General features: G+C 40.2%; 1 protein-coding gene across 1 annotated transcript in view; it reads right to left on the bottom strand.

Annotated features, from left to right (window-relative positions):
* The window catches only part of abcc3 (ATP-binding cassette, sub-family C (CFTR/MRP), member 3), a 35,129-nt gene extending 20,354 nt beyond the window's left edge, over window positions 1–14,775 (bottom strand). The window contains exons 1-5 of the mRNA XM_030773231.1: window positions 14,695–14,775; window positions 2,271–2,447; window positions 1,962–2,087; window positions 1,507–1,644; window positions 571–693 (exon numbers count right to left, since the gene is read on the bottom strand). Of these exons, the coding sequence (XP_030629091.1) occupies window positions 571–693; window positions 1,507–1,644; window positions 1,962–2,087; window positions 2,271–2,447; window positions 14,695–14,730 (600 nt within the window). The 5' untranslated portion in view covers window positions 14,731–14,775. The remainder of the gene's footprint in view (window positions 1–570; window positions 694–1,506; window positions 1,645–1,961; window positions 2,088–2,270; window positions 2,448–14,694) is intronic.
* Between the last annotated feature and the right edge of the window lie 2,118 nt (window positions 14,776–16,893).

The raw sequence follows: 16,893 nt of genomic DNA, 5'->3' as shown, positions 1-16,893 counted from the left end.
CATTTACTATGCACCAAACATTGCTTTTCCCACGAGCTGAAATTTTGATACGCGCTAATGGACTGCTAAATTGGCACGCATAATACCGATGTAAATAAAATGTTTACAACAATCTGTTTTCTTTTCTTTTCTTTTTTTTCATCTCTGAGATGTTAATGGCTTCAAAGATTGTTCTGCTTAATGTTCATCCATAAAAAAAAAAAAAACTACTAAAACTACCAAAAACGACCAAATTTCCCCAACTGGGGATTAATAAAATGTTATCTTATCTTATCTTACTTCTCTCATATGTAAACACAAGATTACACAATAACATACACATGTGCACACGCACACACTCACAAACAAACATGCGCACACACACACACACACACACACACACACATGCACGCACATATGCACACACACACACACACACACACACACACACACACACACACACACACACACAAACAAACATGCACGCGCACGCACACACACACACACACATACACACACACACACGCACACACACACACACACACACACACGCGCGCACACACACACACACACACACACACACACACTCACAGGGTCTGAGACCACGCTGGAGAACAGAGGGGGCTTCTCATTAAAGCAGGAGAGTATAAGCTCTGCCAGAGTCAAGCCAAAATATATGTAGAACGTTGTAAACCGCAGCTTGTCTGTGACCTCCTAAACAAAACAAAACAAAAAAAACCATAAAACACACCAGCAGAGAATATCTCTTTCTGTTTCTTCACACTTGAAACGAAAGGACAAATCCTCTCCGTTTCATCAAAGGGAAACTAGCTTTCAGCAGAGGCAATGTACAGATGTAAGCATATGTGTGACAATATTGACGGCTAGCATCTGACTGACTGCTTTGCTAATGTCAGCCATAGGACCTTATGGCCTGGTATGGCAGCCTTGTGTTTCTGTCTGTCTTGCCTTGGAGCCCTACTGGTCAGATAAGCTGTCTAGGAGCAGGAACTCTGTTGAAGGAACAACAGTTCTACTATTCTCCCTCAAAACAGCTCTGTCCTCATCTGAACTCCACTCATACTAAGCTCTTTACTGACTACGAGTGGAGGAGAGAAGGGCGAAAGATAAACACAAACGAGGCAAAAAAAAAGAGGGGAGGAAAGTAAAAAAAAAAAAAAAAGAAAGAAAAGAGAGAGAGAGAGAGAGAGAGAGAGAGAGAGAGGGGGGGGGGGGGCGGCTTAGACGCATCAGAAAGAATCTTTGAGGCAAAAGAGGTCAAAGGAGGTGAGAGACAGAATACAAGATAAACTGAACTGGGAGTAAGAAAGAAAGAGGTCAGAGAGAAGATGAATTAAATGCAAGAACCTAAAAAAAAAAAAAAAATTAAGAATACATCTGCAGCATGGAATGAGCAGTCAGTTTCGTGAAGAAAGACACGGAGTAATATAAATGTAATATGAATCTCATCACATATCTTTAACGCAAATAAGCAGCCCCATCAGATGATGACACAGCGAGATTAACCTTTTCAGTGGCCTGGATGATCTTGGAGCGGAAAGGCACGATGGCACACAATATTGACAGTGCCCAGAACATGAAGAGCACTCCAGATGACTGCACACCTCTCAGACGCTCAAACTGGATCAGGAAGGTAGCTAACAGCTTAGAGAGAGAAAGAGAGAGAGAGAGAGAGAGAGAGAGAGAGAGAGAGCGCTATGAGGCAGTGCAAATATAACTTAGGAATGTTAGGTTAAATGTCTCAAATGTCAGCAAAACCGGAGTGCTAGCACACTGTGTAACCCTGGGAAACTGAAGCACTATGAACGCAATTCAAAAAAAGCTGTTGACTCCTCTGGTAACTCCACTTCTTTACAGCAGTTTTGGGCTGGTGGTAAGTAAACCTGCTTTACTGCTCTGCATAGCTCCACTATCTAAACATGAGTTGAAAAGAGGAAATGCACAGATATTTACATACTTACCATTGTCATGCCAACCACTAAAGGGGTAACAAAGTATATCGGTGGCTTGGAATGGCCCTGCTGCCACTCATGAAGGGAAGAGAAAAGGTCTGCCCAGCATACTATCCATAATATAAAGCCAAACACCTGCATAAAGGCAGAGACGTATAGTTAACCACCAGACTATGGTACAGACGTAATGAAAACAGTAAGGCATTCCTTGCCAGCGGGTGCGTCGAAAAACATATGAAAACATTTTTTTTTAAGCAAAGCCCATTGTTGGAGGGACCAGAGAACATGAGAACATGCAGTGCATGCCACACTGCCTACCGTTTTGACCCGATTTAGAATAGACATCATTATGTAGCCTTTGTTGTTCCTCTTGAGATAGAGTATGTAGAAAGGAGAGGCGAGCCATAGATAGATACAGGGGATCCACGAGAGAACAGACAGCTGAAAGCATTCTGACAGGTCAGGACTGTCCGTGTACAGAGTCTGATTCGGTTCCTGTGGAAAAAAGAAATAGTTGCCGTTAACCTAAAATGTGAGTGTGTGTGTGTGTGTGTGTGTGTGTGTGAACGTGAGACAATGGTACAATACAAAGATCTAAATCCGTCAGGTCACTCATGACACACAGAATATTTCTCAATGCATTATCAAACACCCGTTACGGCTTTTCCATTTTACAACACCTGTGAAAGCTCCAATCTGGCAACCCAGATGGAAATATTTGCTGCATTAGATTCGTTCTCCAGAGATAGGAGTTATTCTCTTGGATATCAACTGTAAACAGTGAAACACTAGAGTTTAAAAAATCCAGAGAGAGAAAGAGAGCAGGAGAGAGAGCGAGAGCAAGAGAGAGAGAGAGAGAGAGAGAGAGAGAGAGAGAGAGAGAAAATCATTCTGGTATAGCAAAGAACACATTTTGAGAGGAGTGAAAAGTATATTGTTTTGTTCTCTACAGCAATCAGCTCTTGTGCAGTGGTGGTTTGTGGCTGCAAGTTTTTTTTTTTTCTCTCAACGTGTCTTAACTCTGATGTGTGATCTCTCTGAAAAAAAAAAAAAAAAAAAAACCTAATGATGTAAGACAAACAGCATGTTTAACTCCCCATATTACTCAGACCACGTGAGCACATCTGTGCGTGGGAAAGAACACTCGAATTTTTGATGGGGTACTGCAAGGCTCGGCTCCTGTGCAACCCAGAGGAACTGTTTACATATGATGTTATATTCATAAGGTAGTTTAAAATACATATATTTTTTAACTACACCTCATAAATTATACAGACAGATCATCCATAGACTCTCACTGCACATCGCTAAAGCTTTTATGTTCCCAACAAACCTGTCTGTGTAAAATGCTCTATGACACCATTTAGTCCTCATGGCGCTGTACATATTCATGAATTGTCATGTAATTTCGCACAAAAGGCAAGGGCAAAAAAAGATTAGGCAATTAGATTGTTTGAGGCTTTTCTTCAGGGTCCTGAAGTCTTGAAATCAAGATGAGGAATAACTGACGGTGTGAGCGTGAGCTCATTGGGGAGGCATCGGGTATCAGGTATCATTCGCACCGGTGTCGCCCCACCACGTAACAAACGTCCTGTTCCATCAGTAATGGGATGCTATTGGCTGTCAGGATCACCAATGGAGTGCCCTCGTTTTTTCATTTTTTTTTTCGGATGGCAAATGGCTCAACCGCAGACCTCGATATTAATTCACCAAGGAGAGATGCACGATTCAAACATGATCATGATAATCCAAAAAGTTAAAACTTCTTCGTAAGGAATCCCAACCTTATGCCTGAGGAGCTAACGGCACACTGACCAGTTTCTCCTCTCTTTACACAGAACCTATGAATGAAACGACCATTCTGTACTGGTTAAACTCACAGCAATTCCACACATAAGCACAGTGAAGATGTGGAATATGAGATGCTCTATACTAGTCAATGGGAATACACCCCCAACCCCTGTTAACATACCCCCATACTTTACATAAATGTACACAGGCAATGAAAAAAAAAAGGCCTTCCAAAGGATAAACACAGCTGGCTGTGTATCTCTCTGTCTATCAACACGATCCTGTGTGTGGGCACACGGTAATGGAAGGGGGGGAAAAAAAGACCATTTATAAGCCACACAGACTGTCGTTTTTCCCTCTTAACACTTGTTACTCATTCCATCTTAACCGGCTAACATAACCTCAGCATTCCGCTTCATTGAGGTACAACCGGTTAATGACGGGTTATAGCACTGGTCTGAGTTAAACATGCTACAAGTCCGGAGGCCCGGCCGCAAACGAGCGTGAACTAACGCTCTGGACGGCGGACGTTAAAAACGTTAAGAGGCTTTTAAACGAAAAATATTAGCCCCTTCTGAAAGATTCGGCCAAAGATTTTTTCAGTAGCTTCACATACGTTATTGCAGACCCTTTAAAGTTTGTTGCTTACAGAAACAGCTAAAGAGGATGAGCAGTGAAGATAACTCTGACTAGACATTCAGACAAATATTTGTAAATATTTCTTTAAAAGGCAAATACGAAAAAAAAAAAAAAAAAAGGACGACGGCATTTGGATTCAACCGAACAATCCCATTTGGACATCGAAAACATCCACTGCACGAAAGCGCAGACATGATTACAAACCGTGGAGCCTCCAAGACTGTGCTAACACTTAGAAAACATATGAGACAAAGGTGTGGGGGCGGCACTCCGGGCACATAATTGCACTGCAGCGCTCAGAATGAACGCACTGCCTCTTCGTTTAGGTTTTGACAAAAGACAGAGAGAGAGAGAGAAAAAGAAAAGAAAAACATTTGAGTTTGTACATCTTTCCTGTTGAACAAGAGCCTCTTTAGTCACGTTTTGTGGGTGGAAAACTAGACGTAGTCTGGGAGAAGTTTGTGACAGGACTTTCTGCTGGTGTTTATCTGAAGTGATTAGCAGTTTCCTGGTGCTAAACCTCTTCTGTGCTTAGCCCAACCTTTTAGAAGCCCTAAGCAGGATGCCAGCTGGGGCAATATCAGGCTCCACTCAAAGCTAGAGAAAGGTCAGTCTGTATCAATCAACATTTGCTTTATGCTTTTCATCTTAATCAGCGGGCCTACACAAACAACATTAAGGCAAGCTGTGCAAACCAGAAAGGGGACATTCTTTCTAGGTTCACGTGCATTTATTCTGATTCACACTGATCCAATATCATGTTGCAAACTGGCTAGAGAATGAAAATAACCTTTGTAGTAGGTGAGTCAGATAATATTAATGAGATTAAATGCTGAAGGTGTAGAGAGAGAGAGAGAAAAAAAGGACCAGTTGTAAAAGTTCAGCTATATACTGAAGGTTTTCAGAAATGCATATTGTAGTTTTGTTCCTTGGAAACATTACACACTATTTATGAGGTTGTATGTCAAAACTGCTGCAAAATTGAGGTTGTATGTCAAAACACCACTGAAGCACAGATACATTGAGCTTTTCAAGTGCACTCTTTTCATGGTACTTAAAAAGAAGGGCTTATGTTTAAACACGTTTTTGTGTTTACCAAGAAATTTGCATTGGTCTGTCAGAGTTATGCTTATAATAACAAAATTAAAACCATGTTAAGAAAATAGAATTGCTTCAAGCTTTTTAATATTAAATGTTGGCATTGCTTCCTCTTACCAGCTATCAGCAGTGCACACGCACACATATGTAAAAACACACACACACACACGCACACAAACACACACACACAAACACATACACTGGTTATCTCAGCTGATCTTCAACTGAAAACATGAACTATAGATAAGGGAGGGTGTAGGAACTCTGAGAGAGTGACAGATGTCTTTTGAAAGCAAAAGGAAAGAGAAATGGTGCATCAGTGAATCATACGAAACAACATATGAACTGCCTCGCAGGAATGACAAGCGAGAATGAATTCAATTGTTAAGATAAAGCACGAAATAAGAACGACTGACACCTCACTAATACAACCTATTCCTTAGTCATTCTACACCATTTCCTTTCATATACGCATCTATAAAAATGTATTCAGAATTTTATTTGTCCAAAAGGTAGATTTTTTTTTCACGACTGAATTCAGCAGTGATTCGGTACTTGACCACATCAATCACAGGATCACCTCCAAACCAGCCAAGGTTCCATTAGGATCTTAATCTGGTTTCAGGAAACGTGTCAAACCGTGACAGTTTTGAGATGTAAGCAAAAGTTTGGGAAGAACACCTAATTTCATTATGCACTGAGGCTAACAGTCTGTCTATTTTGTTGGTTTTCAGCTTAACTAAGTACAGAAGGTTCAGCCATGGTATGCATGAGTAACTGCGCCACCCAGCCAAGTAAAAGGATTGCAACCTCTATACACACGCTGAATTCCAAAAGGAGGATCTGCACTCTACCCTTAAACAAGAGGGAGAAGGCAGGACATTGGCCGTCAGGTAAAACCGAAATGTGCTGCATTCTGGTCCAGGTGATAAGAGAAACATCAGGGCACGCACACAGCAAAACCTTTAAATACATTTCTTTAAATAACGGCTCCGCTTCCAGAATAAAGTATCGTGGTTAAACGATGCAGGACAGGTCGGTAATTGAATCTGGGTGATATGAATGCGCAATCTGAAAATGTTTAAAATCCAATTTCCAACAATTAAAGCTAGACAAAGCGAATTTCCACCAATCAAAAGGAGACAAAGGGAGAATTCTATAATGAGATCAAAACCTACACAGACTGTTGCCACCCATGTCAACTTATAAAAGAAAACAGAGAAGAAGAATCAAACATTTATATAAGGAGGAAAAGGTCAGAGCAGGCTTTGATTTCAACGACTTCATCATGCATGTTGCTTAGGTCTTTGCAAACGGTATTTGTCAAAAAAAAAAAAAAAAAGTTGCTCGCTTTTGACAAACAGTCTGACAGTCTATACCGCAGTGAGGGCACGTCTTTGTGTTTTCAGGAACATACTGTACAATTCTCAACACTATAAATACATCCCAAAGCAAACATACAGAAATTGAGAAGGACCGTTTGGAGGGATGGGGGGGGGGCGGGGGACAAAATATTAAACGTGTTTTTACCTCATTTCATTTATGATTACAGCAATTTCATCTGTTTTTCCTTATTCAGACCTCCTCATATGGAATTACAGTAGGGTCATGGAGTCATCCACAATAGAGTCATAGTACGGCAGAGAACAGTGCTCTTCTTCAAGCGTTTTTGTTCTATATACAGACTATGAAACATTTCTTGACCGCCTTCTCGTACGTACAGCAACAAGACATTTCAGAAGCGACGTGTTCTGGAATTCTCTATGTGAGTGTTAACTTGCACATCCTTGCCAGTGTGTCCATCAACAGATTGTTTGAACAACTTTGGAAGACAACCACAGACTGTTTCTATAGAACTCCCCAAGAATATACAAACTACTCAGCAGGCTTGGCCTCAGAATGGGGGAGGGGTGTGCCCTTCTGTGGCCATACATAATCTAATCCAGATGAGCCTGGAGGGAAGGGGGGGGGGGGGGGGCGGCCTGTGGTTCAGCCCATGGCCAGGGTGGCAGATATGGTTTGAGGCCTTGACATGGATCCGGAGCAGTGTTTGCAAATCTATTCTTTTGAGCCCCTGTGTCCTCAGCCCGGGATGTTTAGTTTGGCCAAGGATATATTACACTGATTCGGCTCTTGAACTTACTGTCAAGCCCTGATTTACTGAAGGGAAAACACTGCTCTGGCCAAATGGTCACGATGATAAGTGTGAAGGAATAGCTTTCCTATAGTCCGCATGGGCGTGAATACTGGCAAGGGTGGGTGTACAGGAGATGCAATACATATTTCATTTACTGATCGTTCGAAATGTACTTCCATTCATTTGGATTTCCATTCGTTTAGAATTATTACATGGACATTGAAGACTGCTGTACTACTGCTGTACTCCATACAATGGAAAAGAGATGCACTCAAAAGACGACATTCGTTACCTTTATAAGCCATTGGCAAAAAAAAAACCAAAAAAAAACTTTGCCAAGGATAGAAGAAGGAAGGAAACAGATGATGAATTAAAGATGAATTTAAGCAGCTAAATGAGTGATTCATGTCATGAAGAAAACAAAGGAGATATGATTACAAATGTTATAGTTTCGTACAAAAACCTGCAAACTGAAAAAAAAGGGCCATTCATGTTTCCCTATTATGAAAGCACAAAAGCTGCGTAAACTAGGTGAAGAGGAAACAGAACAGGGCCCTGTTATCTCGGACACACAGGAGAAGGCAGGATTAGATCACATGTTTTAAATAATAACAGACAGAATATGTGGTGTGGTATGTTGATGGATGTGTAACAAAAAAAAATGTAGGGTCTCATAGACTACCGAGCTTTGTATTCTAACCACAGGGATGGGCGACATGTTTTTGACCTGTTGTTACTTTCGATTTTCTATACGCATACGAAGGGAAACAAAAAGGCAGAAAACTCTCCAGAGGAAACGAAACCTTTTTTTTGATGAGAAACGTGGATTTCGGGTGTTTCCATGGTCGGGGCTTCTGTTTCACACAGAGGAAGTGTTACTGACCATCTCGTATTGTATTTACTGCGGCGTTTCATTCAGAGATTGTAAATTCGGCGCTCGCGCGGCTGACTCACCTCTTTATCTCTCTGTGTATGCAAACTTAAATTGTAATCTTGGCAACGCAAAAAGCTCATATCGTATTGCTGCTACTGTTAAGTAGCTTGGTTTATGGCTATGAGAGATGCAAGTTTTATCTCGATTTTTTTTTTCAATACAATTTTTTTAAATATATTATATTTATATAATATTTTATGCAGCTACTTAAAATAAAGCCTGTGCTTAACATTGTAAGAGGAGCTGAAAGAGCAGACGAGTCAACAATGGATAGAGATAAACGATGTAGAGGGGAAGGCAACCCTGAACTGTCACTCAGCTTAACAAATTTAGGTGATTGTGAAGCATGCACAAACATCGTTTGGTGTCAGCATAAATTAGCACCTACGAGAATAAATTCCGAAAACTATCAAACTTCACGCCTTCCTTGTCACAACTAATCGCACCACAGTTGCAGAGAAGAAAATAAAGTGAACGCTATGGATAAATATACAATAAGCAATAAGCCACTCCTCCCCAAACCCCAATTTCCCACCCCAGCGCTAATGAACTGGTTGTACACAACTTCAATACTATGTATTATTCACAGTTCTGTATATACTATCAAATCTCACTTTTGCCTCATTGTCTTAAGATTATGGGATGCGAATATGAAGATACCAACACTGAAGGAAATGTAATGGGAAATGACTATGGATAGGAAAATCAGCAAAAAGAGAGAAAAAAAATAGTCCCTGAGGGCTGTTGTATTTCTCTTAAATCACTGGGAAAATGATGGCAATACTGTCAATGCACATTTTCAGACTTTCTGATCATGTGACATGACAGCGTCTTCACAGTCTTCACATATGCAGGTGTTCTTCACAGAATGCACGCGCCTGTCAAAATCAAGGAAGTCGACATAGCTGAGTCAGGCTTTCTACAAAATCACAAGGTCCAAAAAAAACTATCATAAGCATTTATTTCTGCCAAAGATGTAAAAGACAGAGAGAAGGGGGGAGCGCGTTTTTTATCTAGTTACCTTACGTGACATTTAGCATCAGCCATTAACTGCTTTAATTCTGGTAACTGCAATGTGCAGTGTTTAAGATTTTGTGATAATCCTTTCCAGATTAGGTATCTAAAACCACTTTGCACTCATTTGAAATTAGGGCAGCAGCACGTCTACAATTAATTCCTTCTGATCTCTAGGTAGGAATGGTGGTGTCCTAAGAGAGGAGGTCATTTCCCACAACTGACCCAGTTCAGGTTGCATCCCCTTGTGTCCTGAGCCAGACAGGACTCTCGCTGACGACAAAGAAAGATTTACAGACGGCATCCCAGTAACACTGTCACTCTCAACACAGTTATGCCATTATCTCTGACAGTGATTACTGTCACAGCCTCATCAGCACCTTATTCTACTATTTGCACTTTCTCGTTAGATGCACAAACTACATTTCGTTGTACCTGTACTAGTACTCTGTGCAGTGACAACAAAGTTGAATCTGATCTGTTCTAATCTATTGAGCACAGAATTATTGTCTACAGAAAATGTTTGGAAATATTTACTGGCCAGACAGATGAATTCTTCAACGATGCAATATTCTTGTAGTTCTTCATGAAATAGATGTACACTTTCACTTAATATTACTGGATGCCAACCCTGTCACCAAAATATGAGTAATTTCAATGACTGATTCGCTTAATGAAATGCTATGATGAGCGTTCTCATGGGGTCTGTTTAGATCGAAAAACATGATCTTGAAAATGATGGGCGCCTTGTCGCGATATCTCGACACTGCCTGATTCAATTACCGGACAGTAGATTTTCAGCATAACGTCTGTTTTCATAAAAATTCAGCCGGCATCTTCGATGTCTTGTTTTTCTTCAGATTATTTAAATCACTCAAAGAAGTCTGGCATGTTATTCCTCTATCAGTGAACAGAGGGCCTTTAAGGACATGAACATGGTGTACTGCATAAAGACAGAGGGAGAGAGAGAGAGAGAGGGAGAGAGAGAGAAAGGGAGAGAGAGTGGAAGGGGGGAAGAGGGAGAGAGTGGGAGATAGAGAGCAAGAGAAAAGAGAGAAAGAGAGATAGAGTGAGAGAAGGAAGAAAAAAGGAAGGAAAAGGAGAAGAAAAAATGGTAGTCCATTGCTCTAAAGAACACCATCAAAATGACACAGTTCCGCCTTTCCCGAGTAATCGGTGTGCAATGCGGTACAATTTGACAGTTACCTTACGTGCCCTGTGGCTTTGAGTGAGCTAATCTAAATCTGAGTGAGGAGAATGAAGGGAACAGAAGCCAGCCAGACAGCATCGTCTGAGCCTTTTCACTCCCGACCCAGGAGTCAGGGTCTTAAACATCTGTGAGAACATGAAAAGGTGGCACATATTTTAGCCAAAGCCTACAGGGATCCACGGTAAAAAAAAAAAAAATCTACAGCTGAATTAGGTGTGTAAATCATTAAACAAGCCTCTACACTTGCTATGCTCTTTGTTGCAAAATGTCCATCTATAATAACATGTGCATTGCTTATAATGTCAGTATAAAGGTTAAAGTCATCTAAATGTTGCTTTGTGGTAATAGGGATAATATGATGGCATAATTACATCTTTAATATTAACTGCTGTTTGAAGTTTACTGATTGACTACGGCATTAATTATTTGTCAGTCCCATCTGGTTGATGATCAAATATGCTTTATTTTATACAATATGCGAAGATGTGAGCTGATCATGTGAATTCATGACAGAAAATTATTTTTGGACGATTTATTACACGTTATATTACACTATAAATGCAGCGTAACATCCAACAAACAAGCCAAGTGGAAAAGGAACAGAATGTTCCAAGATATATTTTACTCAGTCAGTGTCATATGTGAATGAAACGAATATATACTCATACTTCCTGTAATAATCTGGAAATTATCCTGTAATAATCTGGAACTGAATCTATTTTATGTGTTTCTCCACCAATCACCAGTGTAAAAATTTCACACTACCGGAGGTGCCAGTCGTTAACCTCTGTGTTCGTGTGACTGTCACAAATCCAAAAAAAAAAAAAAAAGGTTGTAGTGAATTAAAGAATTAAATATTGTCACACTGAAGCGACTTGTACCTGTCAAAATTATCTATGGTGTGATCAGGCTGCCTAAGTTTAGGTGTGATACTTTGCATGAATATGAAAATGAATACAGGCATCTGTGTCATGAGCTGTGATGAGAGAGATACGGTTGCATTTGCCAGAGGCGCAATGAAACAGTTTGCAAAGATGCTAAAGTCAAGGCCAAGATGTAGAAAGTATGAAAATTCATCACCACCGCTTGAAACAACTCTTTTTTTATTTAGCCTGAAGCCTTACAATGCACGTTTACATATCCCAGTAGGCTTCCAATGCAACATTAAAGTGTGTGGGTTTTCGCACTAAAATGTCACAGATTTGTAATGATATTTATATGTCTGAAATTTGCACTAAGAACGTAATATAGTATGACAATTTGTAAATGCACAAATTACAATATTTATATTCAGTGAATGGATTCACAAAGAGCAAATGTAAGATCTGCTGTCTTTTTATGGAAAGATATTGTGTAGCCTTCTTTGCTTACAGAAATTTATGTTAAGCTTTATTCATGTCTGATGTACTCATGCCTGATGTACTATAATCATTTTCAATTCTTGAGACATTCACAATAACGACACACGGAGAGATTTAAAATAGTTTGTGTATGTAAGAAAGCATCAGACAGTGCTTAGCATCCCTGACACACAGCTTTTAGTCCCTTCAACAACGCTCCCAAACATTCCTGATTAAGTCCTTATCTATCTGCCCACCTGGTAGTTTCCCAAGGGGCTTCCACCAACAATAGCTAAGTCTAGAAACAGCTCAACAAAGATCAGTTTGGCCAGTCGTCTGAATGAGTTCGATGTCCACACAGTGTATACAAATTTAACAGAATGCTTCTGAGGCCCCTCTGAAAGACTGAAACGGTTCCACTGCTCTGTTAACAGCATGACTAACAATAACACACATCTATCCCCTCGTTCAGTTTCTCCAGCTCTTTCTTCAACGATAAGACTTTCACTCACCGAGAAAACGTACCTGATTTTTAGATTCCAACATCCTCATTATTCTCTGTCAAATTATGCTGCTATCTTTAGCGAACACTACACTTTTTTTTTTTTTTTTTTTTAAATTTCCCATACTGCTTCACCCGCAGCTTCACCTACGTGCCTGAGAAACCACTAGATGATTAACTGAACACAACGCTAAAAATTTCACACAAAAGGGTAAGACCTCACATGAACCATCACTACATTACTACAAGCAAAGGGAACTTCCAGGGATTTGAGAACGTTGTGACACATTTAAGATTCTAAATGGACTGGCCCACTCCACCACAATCTCAGTTTGGTTAGGGCCAGTCACGTAGGGAAAAATCTTCATGAGCTGGGGAAAGGCAGGACTGTGAGTGTGCTGAGCCTTACAGAGAAAAGCTAATTTAACTAATTCATTATTTCAGGTGTCAGAGCATCGCGACTTGAAGCGGTTTGTTATTTCAGAGAATCTCATACCCACAGATATGAAAACTCAGTAACAACAATCACACAATATACACACACAATCAAACAAGACCCAATCACTGCTGACCACATAACCCAATCTATGCCAGTTGTACATCTGTCACCCTCCCCCCTCTTGTTACTGCCTTGAATTAATTTTGAATCGTTTCACTGCTTGTTATTTTCATAGAACATCTCTCAGCCACCAGTGGACTATAGATGAAAATTAACTCCAAAGACAACAATGGCACAATACACTCTGATGCAATAGCGCATATACAGCATACTGTGGACTTCAGTCAATCAATCAATCAATAAGAACTTTATTAGGATTCTGACTTTCACTGAAATGCTCATGGTACAGTAGTCATATATTTCTAGTCTAATGTCTATCATTAAAATTTATTTGATGTAAGCTAAACCCTGCACTGATGATGAAGAGGTCAGACAATTTTAACAATAAAATATTGGTAATCATACTCAATTTGAATGCAAAGCTTTGTCCGTGGTTGGTTTACTAAAACAGAAATTTAATGAATGAATCGATATGCTGTAAAACAAAGGAGCAACAGAGGGATCAAAACTGGGTCGATTTTGATTGCTTTGGGACAAACTCTTATCATTATCTTCATCGTTTCTTTTATCCCATGCATTTCTTTGACAACTGATCATTTCGAAGGAAGGCTACGTTCACGCGAGCAGAGTGTACTCTCTCAGGTGTCCACAAGTGTGAGCCTCGTGCTGTATCCCTCTCTATAACTAGGGCACGTACAAGGATGGTTTTACCTCGGATAACCTCGTAAACAACGGCAATTCCACACATAAACCCGGTGAGGATAACTTGGAATATTTGAAAAAATAAAACGATATGTTTGCCACCCTGTGGCGAATTTAGAAATGCCATACAATTTAGAAAAGATGATTAAAGTATTAGCAAACAGAGGTCGCTAGGGGGGTTTTGTCAGGAGGTTTACAGACCTGAGCTTGGCTGTAGAAACACCCCACATTCTAGCAAGCTCACACGCTCGCATGATAAGCGAGAAAACGTCACAAGTATTAGGATATGAGCGAGAGTGCTCTAGACTTTTTACTCATGAGCCGAACATGTCGATTAATGTAGGCTATACACATGATACAGTACGACCACAAAGTCAAACAGGAACGGAAGAACAACATCCCAAAGTTACCCTGTCATTGTTTTATAAGGCTCGGACTGTAGTCGTGAAACATCAGGGAGCAGCACGACTCAATGCAAACCAATGTAGGAGAGAAACAATGATGCTCGGTCGACTTCTGTTTTTTACTGTTCCCTGAACTGTCGACACTAAATCACGATATACTTACTATTTTACACAAGTCCTCACTCAACGAGGCTGTCGTGCGGACGCAATTTTTGTTCAAAAAGGGTACTACCAAAAGCGGTAGCGAACAGTAACCCCACAGTACATTCCATAGCTTTCAAACGAGCTGGTGGAATACGGCTGCTTTACATGTCTTCGTGTTTAAAATGTGAAAGACATGTCACATAACAGTGCCTTCTTTTAAAAATTCTTGCGATGAACTCATCATAACCCCAACCTGCCATCGACTTACCCAGAATTTAAGTTTTGGTCCACATAAATGCTCCATCGAGGTCCTGCTCTTGAATGGAACTCTTCCTTATATTGAAGGGATGTGTCTCCGAGTCTTTTCTCCTCTTTTGTTCTTGCACATACAGACACGCATATACACATTCACACATGAATTCAGCTACGCTGACGGACAGACAGTTAATCTCGATTAATAGTTGTGCCAAGTTCCTGGCCCTCCTCCACGTCTCGAGCGTATGACGTTGAAAAGTACCCCCTGTCGTTGTGAGAAGGAAAGAAGTCATTTGGAGGTTGTCAAGACACGGCATGGGCCCGCCCATTGCTCGGCTTATGTCTGTAGTTGTAGTGACGCCTGTAGATAGAAACAATTTCCATAAACACACACACACAGATGTCGAAACAAGCGAGCAAATGCACACGCGCTCGTACACGCGAACAAACACGAGATGACTTTGCATCCTCACAGTTATCACGAGCAAGCAAACAAAGTCTGATAGTATTCATTCTTAAAAATGAAAAATGTTTTAGTCGTACGCGCTTTTCTGTATTGTAAGGTGTATCATGACAAAACAATATCATAGCTTAAAACGCGAAGTTTTGTTGCAAACAAAAGGGCAACGAATTAGTTTTTTTGGTGGTCTGGTGCAGGTGAGCACACAAGGTGGGCATAATATGATCATGCAAATCTGCTGCGGTATTACTTTCAGACAACACTTTCTTGCACAACAAAATAAGATAAAACAGTCCAGCCATCGAAATATCGAACTCCTTCTCACTTTCTAGTTTACAGCACGGATTGAAGGCAAAGACGTACACAGCCTTCTGTAATAACACCAGATCATTTAATTTGTAATGTACCTAGGTTCATAATCAGTGAGCGGATTTCTAATCTCCTGGGTTCTGATTCAGGCGGTGTTGATGTCCTAGACTCAGCAGACAGTATATAAGATTTACCCTGCTGAGGAAGATCTCATTACAGGTATTAAAATCTACTTCGTTTCCAGGAACAGCCTGACCTGAGCTGGTGCTATGCAGTGAGTCTCTGAGATCTAGGCCTACCATTTTCTCCACGCCAAGTCTCTTCTACACGTTTTATTTGTTTTGTTTTAAAATGTTTGAACTATTTGTGTTTTGATAGTCATACGCTGAATCGTCAATTAGACTTCTCTGAACGGATTATTAGCAGTAATCTAATTCCGTGTGTAAAATCTTCAGGAAGAAAGCATGACACTGCAATGTAATACAAAGTGAATGATCCAAAAGAAAGGTGAATATAACGAACGGAGAAAATTTTTAAATGAATTTTAACTAGTCACGTGGTGTATTGCTTGTTCTGTCCACCTACATATTTTAAGAAAGCACTGAATCAGACAGTGAAATGAAGTGTCTACTATTAAGTTAGCCGAAGAGAGCAGGACTGATGTGGCACCAATTTAATATGATTGTATGTATTACTTTGACTTCCTAGACCCAGGGAGTGCTTCTAAAACGGTGGTGCAAGCCAGGAATGTGTCCAAACCTATTTTGAATAAAAACAAATTTTAGCAGGAACTTGATCAAATGTAAGCGCCAGGATGTCTTTTTCGACTGTATATTACAATTCTTCATTGTAAACTGGAGACACGCTCCCACCCACACAGTTTATTTATTTATTTATTTATTTATTTTGGAAAGCACCACACGCCATCTAGCGGTTAAACACAACACCCTCGAAAGGCTATTCTACTCACATTAATTTATTAGTTTCGTAACCGATTTTTGGGACGTCGCGAGCTGAAACATCTTCAGACAATTCATAGTTATAATTATGAAACTGCGAGTTTCAGCTGTAAGTTTTTCTATCTCCTCTACATATGTTTACACGTAACTGGGAGGGGCATACCTCTATTTCAAACTTTGCACATAAAATCACATCATCATCATCATCATCATCGTTAAATAACACAACATGCAAGAACTGACTTAGATTGATTGCAAGTTATTAGACAACTTGCCTATTATGAGGAGGGGAACGCACATTCCAAAGGAATATTCCCCTTTTCTGTCAATATCCCCATCTTTGTGTTGTACACAACGGTAAAGTGCAACGAAACAGAATTTTTGACGTCCGTTTGACATCAAAGATTTAGCCATCAAATGTAGCCGAGGACAACTACATCTGAACTTAGCTGGACCAAGACCTTTTAACTCTAAGACCTTCCGT

The sequence above is a fragment of the Chanos chanos genome, chromosome 5, assembly GCF_902362185.1.
Source record: "Chanos chanos chromosome 5, fChaCha1.1, whole genome shotgun sequence".
Taxonomy (NCBI): domain Eukaryota; kingdom Metazoa; phylum Chordata; class Actinopteri; order Gonorynchiformes; family Chanidae; genus Chanos; species Chanos chanos.
Note: the sequence above shows the minus strand (reverse complement) of the source record. Positions and strands in the feature narration are given on the sequence as shown.